Raw genomic sequence first — 13,871 nt, 5'->3', positions numbered from 1 at the left:
AGTGAGTTCCGATGTCATAAATCCTTGCATCATCACAGGAGCTTTAGAGAGACATGTAGCACCTTAAGGACAAACTAATGTATGGCATAAGCTTTCATGGGTCCACTCCATCATTTTATTATTTACATTTCTACCTCACCCAACGGAGTCCAGGGCAGCAAACAGCGATGAATAAATAAAGCCTAGTGAGAACACATACAAACATATCTAAAAGCATTTTAAAACACCCACATGCCCTCATAAGCTAATAATTTCAAGGTTGCCAGGAACAGTATTTTTCGGCCAACAAATGCCTGGGCAAACAGGAATGTTCAAAAATTCCTCCTGAATGTCCATTATGAGTGTGTTATATGTGGTGAAAAGAGAGGTCAGAAGGAAATGCAAATGCAAAATTCAGATGGGATGATGATGATGATGATGATTACAATTTGTATACAGTGGTACCTCAGGTTAAGTACTTAATTTGTTCCGGAGGTCCGTACTTAACCTGAAACTGTTCTTAACCTGAAGCACCACTTTAGCTAATGGGGCCTCCTGCTGCTGCTGCACCGCCAGAGCACAATTTCTCTTCTCATCCTGAAGCAAAGTTCTTAACCTGAAGCGCTATTTCTGGGTTAGCGGAGTCTGTAAGCTGAAGCGTACCCAAGGTACCACTGTACCTCCCTATACCTGCAGGTCTTGGGGCGGTTTGTAACATAAAATCACAATATAAAAGCAAAATAAATAATATAAAACAAGAACAACATGCCTCCATCATGAACCTCTTCCCACCCTGAAAATACTTCCAAACTCAACCCACCCACCCCCACTGAAGGCAACCCCCCCCCTCACTCCCCCCCTGAAATAGGGGCCTGGCCATATTTCCCGGCCAGCCCAGCTGCCCCCTCTCATGTCACCTGTCCCAATCTCCCCACCACCACTGGGGCAGGACCCCCAGTATTATGTAATTGAGAGCCATTCACAAAAAGAAGCAAGTTGCCAGCAAGGACATCTTGCCTTTGGAAAAATGCTATACAGCTTGCAAGTCTACAGAAGCAGTCTAGACCTTTATCTAACCTGAATTGATTGGTCAAAGCACAGGTGATCATTTGGAGTCAGCATCACTGCTTGATAGCCCTGCAGAGAGCACAATTCAACACCTGCAAAGTCGATCCCGTTGAATTAAATGGGGCTCAGTCCCAGGTGAGTTGGAACAGAACTGCAGCAGCCCTAGTTTTTTTGTGTTTTTCTTTGGCTAAAGGTTAGCATAGTTTTGGATGAAGGTGTGAAAGAAGGGCACGCAGGCTTGGAATTTTGCATCGACGGCAACTCCTGAAACCTCGGCGAAGGAGAGAAAATAAATAACGCAAACCAGGTTATTCAGAGTACAGCCGCCGGGTAAATTTGGAAAGCAGACGCGAGGTGCACGTCCGGTGTGTGTTTATTACGATGAGTAATCCTTATTTTTAATGGTTTTGGGTGCCTTGGAGACACGGTGAAGCTAAAAGCAAGGTCAGAAACGGGGTGCAAAATTGATTGCAAGCTGAAGATCGCTCTTTGCTAAGCAACTACGCGGGAGGGAGGTGGCCTCGCATCATCTCGCCTTGGGGATAGCCTAAGTTTTGGCACTGAAAATGCAAAGAGGCTGAAGGGCCGCAAGCCTAGCAGCTAGTTACACTGCCTTCTTCCAAGTTGGCTGCAGCTGAAGGCGGCGGAGGCGTCTGCTGAGGAGGAAGAGAGATAGAGAGAGGCCGTGCGGGAAAGATCCGCCGCCACCGTCCATTGCAAGATGTTGCACAGCCGACGCGACCGTCCAGGTGAGAAGCGAGAGGGTAGGACTCGAACCCGCAGCCCCGTTCCACGTAGAGGGGTGGGGGCGCCGATAGGTAAGCGTGGCAGTCCAAGCTCCTCCTGCCTGGTCCTTTAGCTCCTCCTGGAGACTCCCTCATCAGTGCGCAGAAAGAGCATTGCAAAAGTGCCTCTCTGCCTAGGATCAGACCAAGGCTGTCCGGCCCGCTGCGTTCTGTTTTGGGATAAATGTCCACTCACATTACTCAGGCTCCCGTGTGCACGTGGATCGGGCCGGGCGGCGGGAATCCTATGGGGGCATCCTTGGGGGGCGGGGCAGGAAGAGTACGTCTCGTGCCCCTTCTTGCGGCTGACTCCCGAGTAACGAGAGCAAGTGGATCGGGGCCTATCCGGCTGGATTTCTAGGCACACTTAATGGGAAGGAAGGCTTCGGTGGGACTTCCGGCGAATTGCGCCTAAGCTGGGATGGGCTAGCTCGGCTGCCATCCTAAGGACGCTTCCTTGGGAGTAAGCTTCATTTCAGTTAGCCGGATGGACTCGCTTGCCAAATTTAACTGCGCCTGGGGATCGAGCCACAAGGCTGCAATCCCCGGCACACTTTGCTGGGGAGCAAACCTCAACGGAGCTTGCTCTCGAGTAACCATGCATGGGATCGGGACTGCACGAAGCCACCTCGTTGCGTCCTTCCAATTTGGGGAGGATCGCTTTGGGCTGATCTAGTGCAAAAATCATGAGGACCCGTGTTTTTTAACCATGTTTTTGCGCCCCTGCGGCCCCACGAAACAGTGGACGCATGATTTTTTTTGATGCTGCCTACAGAGTAAGACATGGTCTACAGTGTCATGGTGGTTTTATTTAATTTGAATGAAAAAACATTTGAATTCATGAGGATCCGTTTAAAATCAGCTGGATCCGCCTTTTACCGTTTTCCATCGCTTTGCAGTTTGTTCATGAGTGATCCAGGATAGGAGTCCTAGATGCGCCAAGGAATCTTCCAAGGCACGTGCGCGCGTTTTGGAACACGAATCCATTAAAGAGCATTTATTTCCACCCGACCCCCCAAAGACTTCTGGGCCCTGTAGTTTACCCTTCGCAGTGCTACGATGCCCATCAACCGTTAAGAAACTACAGTGCCCAGAATTCTTCCAAGGGCGTGGGTGCGCACCGAATCCATTTCATCTCCATTTGCGCCTGGCTCATATTCGCCGCCTGCTCAGGTCTTGAAAAAAGAATCGGAGCGGCTGAAGCTGTTGCAAGGGAAGCCTCGGCTGGTTGCCGGGAGGAGCGGCTCGCTTGTCCTTAGACGGTCCTTCCCGCGCCCCTCTTCCTGAGCATTGCCAACATGCCTCGCCTTCCTAGGCGGTGAGAGTGAAGGAAGCTCATTCCCTGGACCGGTGGAGGCGGCGAGACAGAGAGACCGTGATCCGGGCATCCCAACCCGCAAGGAGATTTTAGCAGCTGCTCTTCCTGTCTAGGGAAAACTCTGCAATAGCTTCCCGTCTGCAGGAATGGCGCTAAAATGTATTTTGGAGTCATTTCACTCGTCCTGCGGTGGTCCACACAAGGCAGGACTCTGGGGGCAAGAAGTCCAGCAGAATGAAAGGAAACATGAGCAGGCTGACATTACAATTTTAAAGGCTGTTCACTAAAACCATTTCTAGGGGAGAACCTTCCGAAGTCTAAAACTGCAGATTCCCAAACAGCACATTTGCAGCCCAGCAACCCTCACACAAGTCCCCCCCCAATTTGTTCTTGTTGTTTAGTCCTTTAGTCATGTCCGACTCTTTCTGACCCCATGGACCAGAGCATGCCAGGCACTTCTGTCTTCCACTGCCTCCTGCAGCTTGGTCAGACTCATGTTTGTAGCTTCAAGAACACTGTCCAACCATCTTGTCCTCTGTCGTCCCCTTCTCCTTGTGCCCTCCATCTTTCCCAACATCAGGGTCTTTTCCAGGGAGTCTTCTCTTCTCATGAGGTGGCCACAGTATTGGAGTCTCAGCTTCAGGATCTGTCCTTCCAGTGAGCACTCAGGGCTGATTTCCTTAAGAATGGGGAGGTTTGATCTTCTTGCAGTCCATGGGACTCTCAAGAGTCTCCTCCAGCTCCATAATTCAAAAGCATCAATTCTTCAACAGACAGCCTTCTTTATGGACCAGCTCTCACTTCCATACATCAGTACTGGGGAAGCCATAGCTTTATACACACCTTTGTTGGCAAGGTGATGTCTCTGCTTTTTAAGATGCGGTCTAGGTATGTCATTGCTTTTCTCCCAAGAAGCAGGCGTCCTTTAATTTCGTGACTGCTGTCAACATCTGCAGTGATCGTGGAACCCAAGAAAGTAAAATCTCTCACTGCCTCCATTTCTAACCACACACAATACCTTGCGGTAAATCGTCAAACTCGGTGTAATTGGCATACGTTGAATTGTGTGTGCTCTATATAATTGGGGGGGGGGATTTAGCAGGGTGAGTTCTGGTGTTATTACATGAGTAGAATGTGTGCATTTATTTAAAATGCATCTCTGGGTTATTTGTGGGGCATAGGAATTTGTTCATTATTTTTTCCAAAATATAGTCCGCCCCCCGACAAGGTCTGAGGGACAGCGGACTGGCCCCCTGCTGAAAATGTTTGCTGACCCCTGACCTAGAGAGACATGGGGTTGAAACCAGGGCCTTCTGCCTACAAAGCAAATCCTCTCCCACTGAGGAAGAAAGTGTACTGATTCTGGAGAGGAAAGCTGTGTTCTATATTACTTGCAGGGTTCCCCTGGCCCTGGGCTGCTTCTCTCCTGCTCCCTCCCTCTAAGAAGCTGCTGCCAGCAGGAACAGCACCTTGTGGGACCAGACTGACCAATTTCTTCCTTTTGGAACTTCCAAAGTCACCCTCCCTCCGACCAAGAAGAGGATCTGAGAAATGGCGGCACAAATGGAGGGACCAAGCTTACCACCATGTGCCTGTGTCCAGTGTCCTGGCATTAGCGTGCTTTCTCCTCCTCCTGTCTGCCTGCGTGCCGGCCAGGTGCTTACGTAAGACATTTAAACAACCATTTCCCTGATGAAATAAATCTGCTTTATCCCTACATGGCCAATGGAATTGAAGTAAATTCCCAGTTTTGTGGATGGGGCTGCTTGCACAAGGAAACTGAATGTTTGAAAATTTCGGACAGAGCATAGAATTGTAGAGCTGGAAGGGACCCCAAGAGTCATTAAGTCTAACCCCCTGGGATGCAGGAATCTCAGCTAAAACACCCATGATGCTTAGGTTTTTATACAGTGGTACCTTGGAAGTCGAATGGAATCTGCTCTGGAAGTCCGCTCAACTTCCAAAACGTTCAAGAACCAAGGCACGGCTTCTAGTTGGCTGCAGGAAGCTCCTGCAGCCAATTGGAAGCTGTGTCGGACGTTTGGGTTCCAAAGAACATTCACAAACTGGAACACTCACTTCCGGGTTTGCAGCATTCAGGAGCCAAAATGTTCGAGTCGTAAGGCATTCGCCAACCAAGGTACGACTGTACTTCCCTTCATTCAGGGAAGGACTGCATACTTTAAGAAAAGCAATGCACTCTACGTGGGGCTCACACACACAGTATTTGAATGGTGATGCCCATCAACTTTGGGTTGGAGGGTGGCCTCCTCAATTTTTTTATTGGCAGGCCAAAGGGATCTTGGCCCCTAGGAGTTGGCTCCTATGGTTCAGGAGCAGGGGATCTCACTCAGCACGAGGGCCACTTTACATCCTAGGCAACCTCCTGGGGGCCACATGCCAGTGCTGGGAGGAACCAGAGGCAGAAGTGAGCAACAGGAGTGAACCTTTAGTTTGTACAGAAAAAGTCAGAGGTTTCCGCATACAACCACCCCAATCACTTTGTCTTCCATCCAGACAAGCATGAGGTATTTTTGCACCTCAAGGACACAGTCCAGCCAGGCAAAAATACTTGAGGAGGGTACACAATGGGCCATTAAAGGGTGTAGCATGACAAGAGAGGGTGTGGACTGGGCCAAATAGAGAGATCCAGAGACCCACATCTGAGCTTGAGATTACACATCTTGTGTCCTGGCAGCTGTGAGAACAGAATGTCTGACTAGATGGGCCTTTCACCTGCTCCATCAGGGATCTCCTTGGTGCCTTATTTCATGAGCGTTTCCCCAGCCACTCTGCATGGCTCCCAACAGAATATTAAAAACGTGATAAAATATCCAACATTAAAAACTTTCCTAAATAGGACTGCCTTCAAATGTCTTCTAAAAGTCAGGTACAGTGTTACCTCTGGATACGAACGGGATCCGTTCCGGAGACCCGTTCGCATCTAGAAGCAAACGTAACTAACGACGGTATGTCTGCACACGCACGTGTCACTTTTTGCTGCGCATGTGCGTGACGTCATTTTGAGCGTCTGCACATGCGCAAGCGGCGAAACCCGGAAGTTATGCGCTCTGTTACTTCCGGGTTACCAAAGAGTGCAACTCAAATGTGCTCAACTTGAAGCACATTCAACCCGAGGTATGACTGTAGTTGTTCATTTCCTTGGCATTTGGTGGGAGGGCATTCCACAGGGCAGGTGCCACTACTGAGAAGGCCCTCTGCCTGGTTCCCTGCAACCTCACTTCTTGCAGGAAGGGAACTAGGCAGAAGGCCCTTGAAGCTGGACCTCAGTGAACCTTTCTGAGCTGCTCTTACAGAACCGGGAGGTGCTTATTCATTTCTTATATTTAGTATATAATGGGAGAAAACACACCTAAAAGTTATACTGGGTCCTGATCATTTGGCTACAAGAAAAGAGAGAGAGAGACTATGTCAACAGGGTACATTTTAAATATAGCTGCATGTGGTCAAATGAATCTTGTGATAACCTATCGGGGAAATAAATATTTTAGGGGCAATGAAGTGCCACAAACAGAGTTCTTACGATATTTATGATTGTTTCAGAAAATAGCCCGAATCCAAACAGTTCTTTATGGGATACAGATTATAAGGAGCTGTTTCAGAGGATTCTCCCAGAGGCCCCTGAATCTTCTAAATTCATGGACCCGCTCAGAAGTAACAGCCCGCTAAGTCGTGAGGAGCAAATGCAGTTGTTAACAAGTCAGAACTTGACGGCAAAGATGGAGGTTGAGCGCGGAACGTGTGATCTGCTCCTGAAGTTTTCCCGATATGTCTTGGTGAAAGCTTTCGGGCCTAGCTTGGCTGCTGCTCTTGTTCAGCGCCAAAGCTGTGACCATCCGGATGACCCACCCCAAATCCAACTGAACCCTCACAAACTCTTGCATTCCAAAGTAAAGCCTTCGTTCTTACACTGGGTCCATCGGCTGCTGAGAAATGTGGGAGTGGCGGTCGAAATGAATCCCTCCAAGATGCCCTCAAGGAACCGGATGCCCGAAACAAAGAAACATCTGGCTAAGCCTGAAATGAAACAAAATGGTAGGTGTGCAAAGAGATTATGCATGTTCCTTTGCGGCAAGGGTGGGCGGCTACTTTGTGAAGGGCCATTAACTCGTGGGAAAACCACACAGAGACCATCTTGGATGGTGGGTGGGGCCAGAACCAAAATGGGCAGAGTTTGTAGCATGATATAGCTCTTTGTGTGAACCTTATCAGCCATTCTGAGAGTCACATGAAATCCCCATCTGCACCATACATTTTGTCACTGAATTCTGCTCAGTATGATCTGGAGTAGATTCCAATGTATCGTTAGCAGAGTAACAATTTACACATGTTGCAGGATTCCCAAAAATAGACCAGAGGTAATTGTATTTAATCCAGCAGAGCTTTACTGCTACTGAAGGCAAATGAGCATAATGGTCACAAATCCAATACATTCAGGACTGGCACAGTCCATAAGAAATCCAGTTGCAGCAGACTTAACTTAAACTTACAATAACTTATAATAAGTCTAACCTCAACACTAAGCATACTATGTACAGAACACCACACCAGAAGGAGAAGAAACAGAAAGAGAAAATGAAACCTAGGCTCCTTCCGGTCCTACTTTTATAGTCAGCATGACCTTGAGTCATGGGTAGGCAAACTAAGGCCCGGGGGCCGGATCCGGCCCAATTGTCTTCTAAATCCGGCCCGTGAATGGTCCGGGAATCAGCGTGTTTTTACATGAGTAGAATGTGTCCTTTTATTTAAAATGCATCTCTGGGTTATTTGTGGGGCATAGGAATTCATTCATCCCCCCCCCCCCAAATATAGTCCGGCCCCCCACAAAGTCTGAGGGACAGTGGACCGGCTCCGTGCTGAAAACGTTTGCTGGCCCCTGCCTTGACTGAAAGAGATAACAGAACCAGTTTACACCAGCTGTACTCAGCTTCTCTGAAGGAATAACCCAAACACCAGGAACCTTCTGCTTCTTTCTTTCACATAGAGAAGCTTCCAGAACCCTCTTGAATTAATTCGAATAGGGAAGATCTCTACACATCAGATCAATACTTTCTGTACTAAGAAATGCAAACTGACACATTTAAAGCAGTATCATACCACTCTAAACAGCCACGGCTTCCTCCAAAGAATCCTGGGAACTGTACAGTGGTGCCTCGCAAGTCGAAAAGAATCCGTTCCGTGAGGCTCTTCGTCTAGCGGTTTTTTCGTCTTGCGAAGCAAGCCCATTGACAGCTTAGCGGATTAGCGCTATTAGCGGTTTAGCGGCTTTTAGCGGATCAGCTGATAAGCGGCTTAGCAGCTTAGGGAAAGGGGGGGGAAACCGCAGGAACTCGCAAGACATTTTCGTCTTGCGAAGCAAGCCCATGGGGAAATTCCTTTTGCGAAGCGCCTCCAAAACGGAAAACCCTTTCGTCTAGCGGGTTTTCCGTCTTGCGAGGCGTTCGTCTTGCGGGGCACCACGGTAGTTTGTTATGGGCGCTGAGTGTTGTTATGAGACACCTCTTCCCCTCAAAGAGCTACAATTCCCAAGGTTCTTTAGGAAGCAGCATTGATTGTTAAACCACTTTCTAAAAGGTTCTCCCCCCCTGCAAAACTTGAGTTCCCCCTTCCCCAAGCCTGCTGATACCTCCCTGTTCTATGTGGATTGTGTGCCCTTTTTGCTGTTTGCAAGGGCCCTCCATGCCTGGACATTATAAATAGAGGGAAATATTGCATGGGGGTTACGTTCTGGGGATCGCACCTAAAGCCAAAATCACGTATATTCAAAACACATTGGGTGCAATTGTGGGTGAGATTGCCAAAATCTTCTATTCTGGATGTCCGCTTGCTTTCCATCCCCCTTTTAATTTTTTTAAAATTACCGTATTTTCCCCGTCTATAAGATGCCCCCATATATAAAACAGCCCCTATTTTGGGGGAGTCCGATTTAATAAAACAGGGAGGGGGAGAGATGGCAATCCATGTAATAGACGCCCCCTATTTTTTGACATTATTTTAAAGGAAAAAAACCCTAGTCTTATACATGGAAAATTACGGTATTTTGCCAAGCGGGCTGAATGCGCACAAGTTAAATGTGTGTAAGTCGCAGGCTTACTGTATTGTTGGCATTCATTAACCTGTTTCCCCGCAACAAAGCGCTTGCATCCAAAATGGCATTTACATCTAAAATTGCCATTTTATGAATTTGATTTAAGTGGAACACACACAGAGCGTATTGATGATCCCCAGTGCAAAATCGTTTCCATGATAAGATCAATAGGGAAGGCATTAGGGAGGTGATTGGTGTGTAAAGGCGACCTCTGTTGGTTAAAGTGAGATTGCAGCACTTAAATATTTGCATAAATCTGTCTATCTTAAGTCTTTTCTTAGAGAAGATCACTGCGCAGAGGGGGAGCCTCTCTTTAATTCTTATCTGCAAAATAGGGTCTCATGTTTCTTTTCTTTTTCTTTGAATGTGTGAAATCTGATTCCTCCTTTTCTCTGATTATTCTCCTCTCACTTTCTGTTTCCTCCCAGGGCAATTAGCTTTTATTTCTTGGCAAAAACATTGGTCCAAGCTTCAACTTTTGGATCTGGGCTTGAAGGTTCCAATAATACTTAGCATTACAGTGGTACCTCGGGTTACAGACACTTCAGGTTACATATGCTTCAGGTTACAGACTCCGCTAACCCAGAAATAGTACCTCGGGTTAAGAACTTTGCTTCAGGATGAGAACAGAAATTCGGCTCTGGCGGCGCGGCGGTGGCGGGAGGCCCCATTAGCTAAAGTGGTGCTTCAGGTTAAGAACAGTTTCAGGTTAAGAACGGACCTCCGGAACGAATTAAGTACTTAACCCGAGGTACTACTGTATATGGTATTTTCAGGTGTTCAAAGCATTTAACCAACACCCTGCAACATATAATGGTATCATTATCATAGCTGCCAACCTTCCCTTTTTTTGTGGGAAATTCCCTTATTCCAGCGCCGTTTCCCGCTGCTTTCCCGGATTGTTAGATATCCCGTAGACTGTCCCTGGGACAGGTGAGGCTGCTGTTCCCTTATTTTCGAGGCTGCTGATCCCTTATTTTCAAATCTGAAAGTTGACAGCTATGATCATTATTCTCATTTTGCAGATTTGGCAGGGGAAGAGTGAGGCTGAGAGAAACCAGCTTGCCTATCTAGTGAGTTCCTGGCTGAAGTGAGATTCAGATCAGAGGGTCCCTGTTTCATTTCTTCATTTCTGAAGAATTCTGGGTGCTGTAGTTTGTTAAGGATGCCGAGCAGAAAAGCGGTCTCTTCCTAACAATGCCCAGCACCCTCAACAAACTACAGCTCCCAGAATTCTTTGGGTGAAGCCATGACTACTTAAAGGGGTATCACGGCCCTTTAAATGTATGATGCAAATATGACCCAGATATTTATCAAGGAGCAAAACACACTTCCTATTCATTTGGCTTTTTGTAAGTTGCCGGATGGGGAATTTATGTAGTTGGGAAACCTAGTTATCTCCCCCAGCCCCCCTGCAAATTGCAATAATTTCTAGCTGTAGGGCATGACAATTAAAGACAGATTTTGTGTCTTCCTAAAGACTGAACCATTGTGAAATCTGAAAAGAATAATCTACTGGCCAGATTTCAAAGGCACAGCTCGGGTATTTGGCTCACTGTTGGCCTAGCTATCACCATGCCAAGAAAACATAAGAAAAACCTGGCTGGATCCGGCTGAAGGACTATGCTAATGCAACCTCCCATTCCCCGAGCATGGTGGCTCAGTTTAATTGGAATGACCAATGCCTGCTGATAGAGCTTGTCCTCCATGAATTTGCCCAATCGTGAAAAGGCCTCTGGTAGATTGGAGCAGAGGGTAAGCATTTCCCCCTTGCTGTGGCCAACCAGATTCCTTTGGAAAGCTCACAAGCAAAGCATGAAGGCAACAGCTCTCCCCTACTGTTGTTCCCTGGCAACTGGTATTTTCCGTGTCATACGGTTTCTGCCATGATCTAGAATTCAACAAAGTCTAGGCAACACCATGACCATATACATACATAATAGATAATCTTTATAGAATTCCTTCAAATCATAAAAAGTTCAAAATGAAATCTTTAGTCTCAAAGTCTCTGAAAATCTTTAAATGAAGCAAGGTACTAAACTTTATACGGTGGAATGTATATAAATGTATATACCCTTAAATGAAAATATCAAATGCTGTGGAACAGTGCTCATGTAATAATGCAGTCATTCATTCGAAATAAGATGGGTTTATGAAACATTCTATATCCACCCACCACTCTGACGAAGAATTCTACGAAACAGTAGTCAATATCTGGAATTACTGTTCAGTGTTGGACATCATTGTTGAATACACAAAGCTTCACAGCTTGTCTTCCACCGTACAAAGTTTGGTACCTCGCTTCATTTAAAGATTTTTAGAGTCTTTGAGACTAAAGATTTCATTTTGAACTTTTTATGATTTGAAGGGATTCTATAAAGATTATATAATACATATGTATATGGTCATCGTGTTGCCTAGACATTGTTGACGTTCTCTTTGCAACACAGGGGTTTGTTTGGATACTTAATGATATAGAATTCTGCAGGCCCGGCCACACATGGCTCCTAATACCATGTGCTCCCCTGGTCAGGGCAGAAAGTACGGGAAAGCTGAATCTTAGCAACGCTTACTTGAGAGAAGGTATAAGCTAATAATATGACAACCTGGTCTCAGCTGCTCATTTGTCCAACCAGTTCTCCATGTTTTAACATCAATTTGCAACACCCCCCGCCCAACGTCCTCACAAAAATTCATTTTTGGGTGCAAATTTCTCATACACAATTCTTATCTGCAATTTTGCCTGATTGATGTACGCAATTTTGGCAAACCCATTTCCCCCTTAATACAATCAACATTTTTGTACGTTCGTTTCACCGGTATATGCATTTTTATATATAGTACATGCATTTTTGGACACGTGTTATGTGGCTGGAGAACTGTACTGCAAAATTCAGTGTGGATTTCAAAAGACGGGCTGTGTTTCATTTTGTGTATTGTTTCGGAAACGTTAATTTGTTAAGTTTGAACTGAATCTCCCCTATCCCTACTAAAGATATACAGTGGTACCTCTGGTTAAGAACTTAATTCATTCTGGAGGTCCGTACTTAACCTGAAACTGTTCTTAACCTGAAGCACCACTTTAGCTAATGGGGCCTCCCACTGCCGCCACGCCGCCGGAGCACAATTTCTGTTCTCATCCTGAAGCAAAGTCCTTAACCCAAGGTACTATTTCTGGGTTAGCAGAGTCTGTAACCTGAAGCGTCTGTAACCCGAAATGTCTGTAACCTGAGGTACCACTGTAGTCCAAACGAACTCAGTGGCTTATCATTAGAATGCTATTGGGTTGCACATCTTAAAGGGGACTTCCTAATGCAAAACACACAGAGAGAGAATATTCTGTGAAATGTCAAATTTGCAGGGTTACTGACTCGATCCCTGTGAACCTCATTCATCAGTGAAAAGTGAGTAGTTCTTCCTTCCTCCATCTGGGCAAACAGAAGGAAACAGGACACTCGTCAGGAGGGAGTGGACTAGAGAGAAAAGAAAGGGCCACGCCTCTCTGTTCCTGCATGATATTTCTTTCCAGATCTTGGAAAGGAAAAATATATATGTTTGAATTGTGTTGTCAGAAGCATCTTAGAGATTTGGCTTTTCTGAAAATCATGCCCATTGGTGGTTCTTATGAGAAGACACCACCACCAGATTCACATTTGAATTATGGATACTGATGGAGGAGAAACTCCATACAGTCTGTACTTAGATGTGAACTTACTTTGCACTTTCTGAAATAATGTAAGAACCAAAACACAGCCCTCTTTCTGCACTTCTATTAATTTTGCAAAGCAGTTATCCAGCCAAGTGATGCATTTGCTAGGATAAAGTGTGCATATAATTGCATATATCACTGAAAATAACATACAGAACCACATATTAGGGGGACATTGCTTTGCAAGAATGTGTGTACAGTATTAGGAGAAATTCGGACAGAAATCCTAATGAATTTTTATGAGGATTTCTTTTTTAAGGGGAAAAATTGCAAAGTGATGTGAAAGTATTGGAGAATCCAATTTAAGACTGGAAAAATAAGAAACTGTGAAATAAATTGGAACTGACATATTCGCCCACCCCTAATTATGGGTAGAAAGGAAGTGGTCCCTATCCCTAAGTCCAGTGCTTTTTTTCTAAAAAAAAAATTGTTTAGGGGTCCTATCATTTTCCTACTCATATTGAAATACTGCCCCTCAATGAGGCCAAACTTAGATTCACAAAATGTTTAGGGGTACGTTACCTCTGCGTCTCCCCCAGGAAAAAAAAAGCACTGCTTAAGTCCAAGCCATTGTTTCATCTCCCACTTTCAGCCATATCATATTCTGTAGCCTAATAAACCAATAGCTAAGAAGACTGGTGTAAAAAAAACAAACCACCAACGAAAATTAGGGAGTGGCGTTCCTCTGTGCCCCCTGTAATTTTACCGCTAACATTCATAGCCAGTTTATACAACCAAGAAAGCCATGTGCCCAAGCTTTTCTAGGGCTGTATCTCTTTAGATAGTTGGGTGGTGTGTGTGTGTGTTTGTGTTTGGAGGCTTTTTATTTTATCTTCCCAAAGAAATGAGGAATCCAGAAACATTGTTTGTTCAGACGATACACTAGGTATTATAAAAGCAATG

The 13,871-nt window shown here is 45.8% G+C and overlaps 1 protein-coding gene across 2 annotated transcripts in view; it reads left to right on the top strand.

The window, feature by feature from the left end:
* The first annotated feature begins 1,481 nt into the window (after positions 1–1,481).
* Positions 1,482–13,871, top strand: part of LOC310831605 (cell surface hyaluronidase CEMIP2-like) — a 91,737-nt gene continuing 79,347 nt past the window's right edge. For both annotated transcript variants that reach the window (XR_014557919.1, XM_083712419.1), the window contains exons 1-3: positions 1,482–1,796; positions 4,548–4,814; positions 6,715–7,210. Coding sequence is in view for 1 of the 2 variants with exons in the window: in XM_083712419.1 (XP_083568545.1) it covers positions 1,769–1,796; positions 4,548–4,814; positions 6,715–7,210 (791 nt within the window). In the remaining variant the exon portion in view is untranslated. The remainder of the gene's footprint in view (positions 1,797–4,547; positions 4,815–6,714; positions 7,211–13,871) is intronic.

The sequence above is a fragment of the Podarcis gaigeae genome (assembly GCF_964106915.1).
Source record: "Podarcis gaigeae genome assembly, chromosome: 14".
Taxonomy (NCBI): domain Eukaryota; kingdom Metazoa; phylum Chordata; class Lepidosauria; order Squamata; family Lacertidae; genus Podarcis; species Podarcis gaigeae.
Note: the sequence above shows the minus strand (reverse complement) of the source record. Positions and strands in the feature narration are given on the sequence as shown.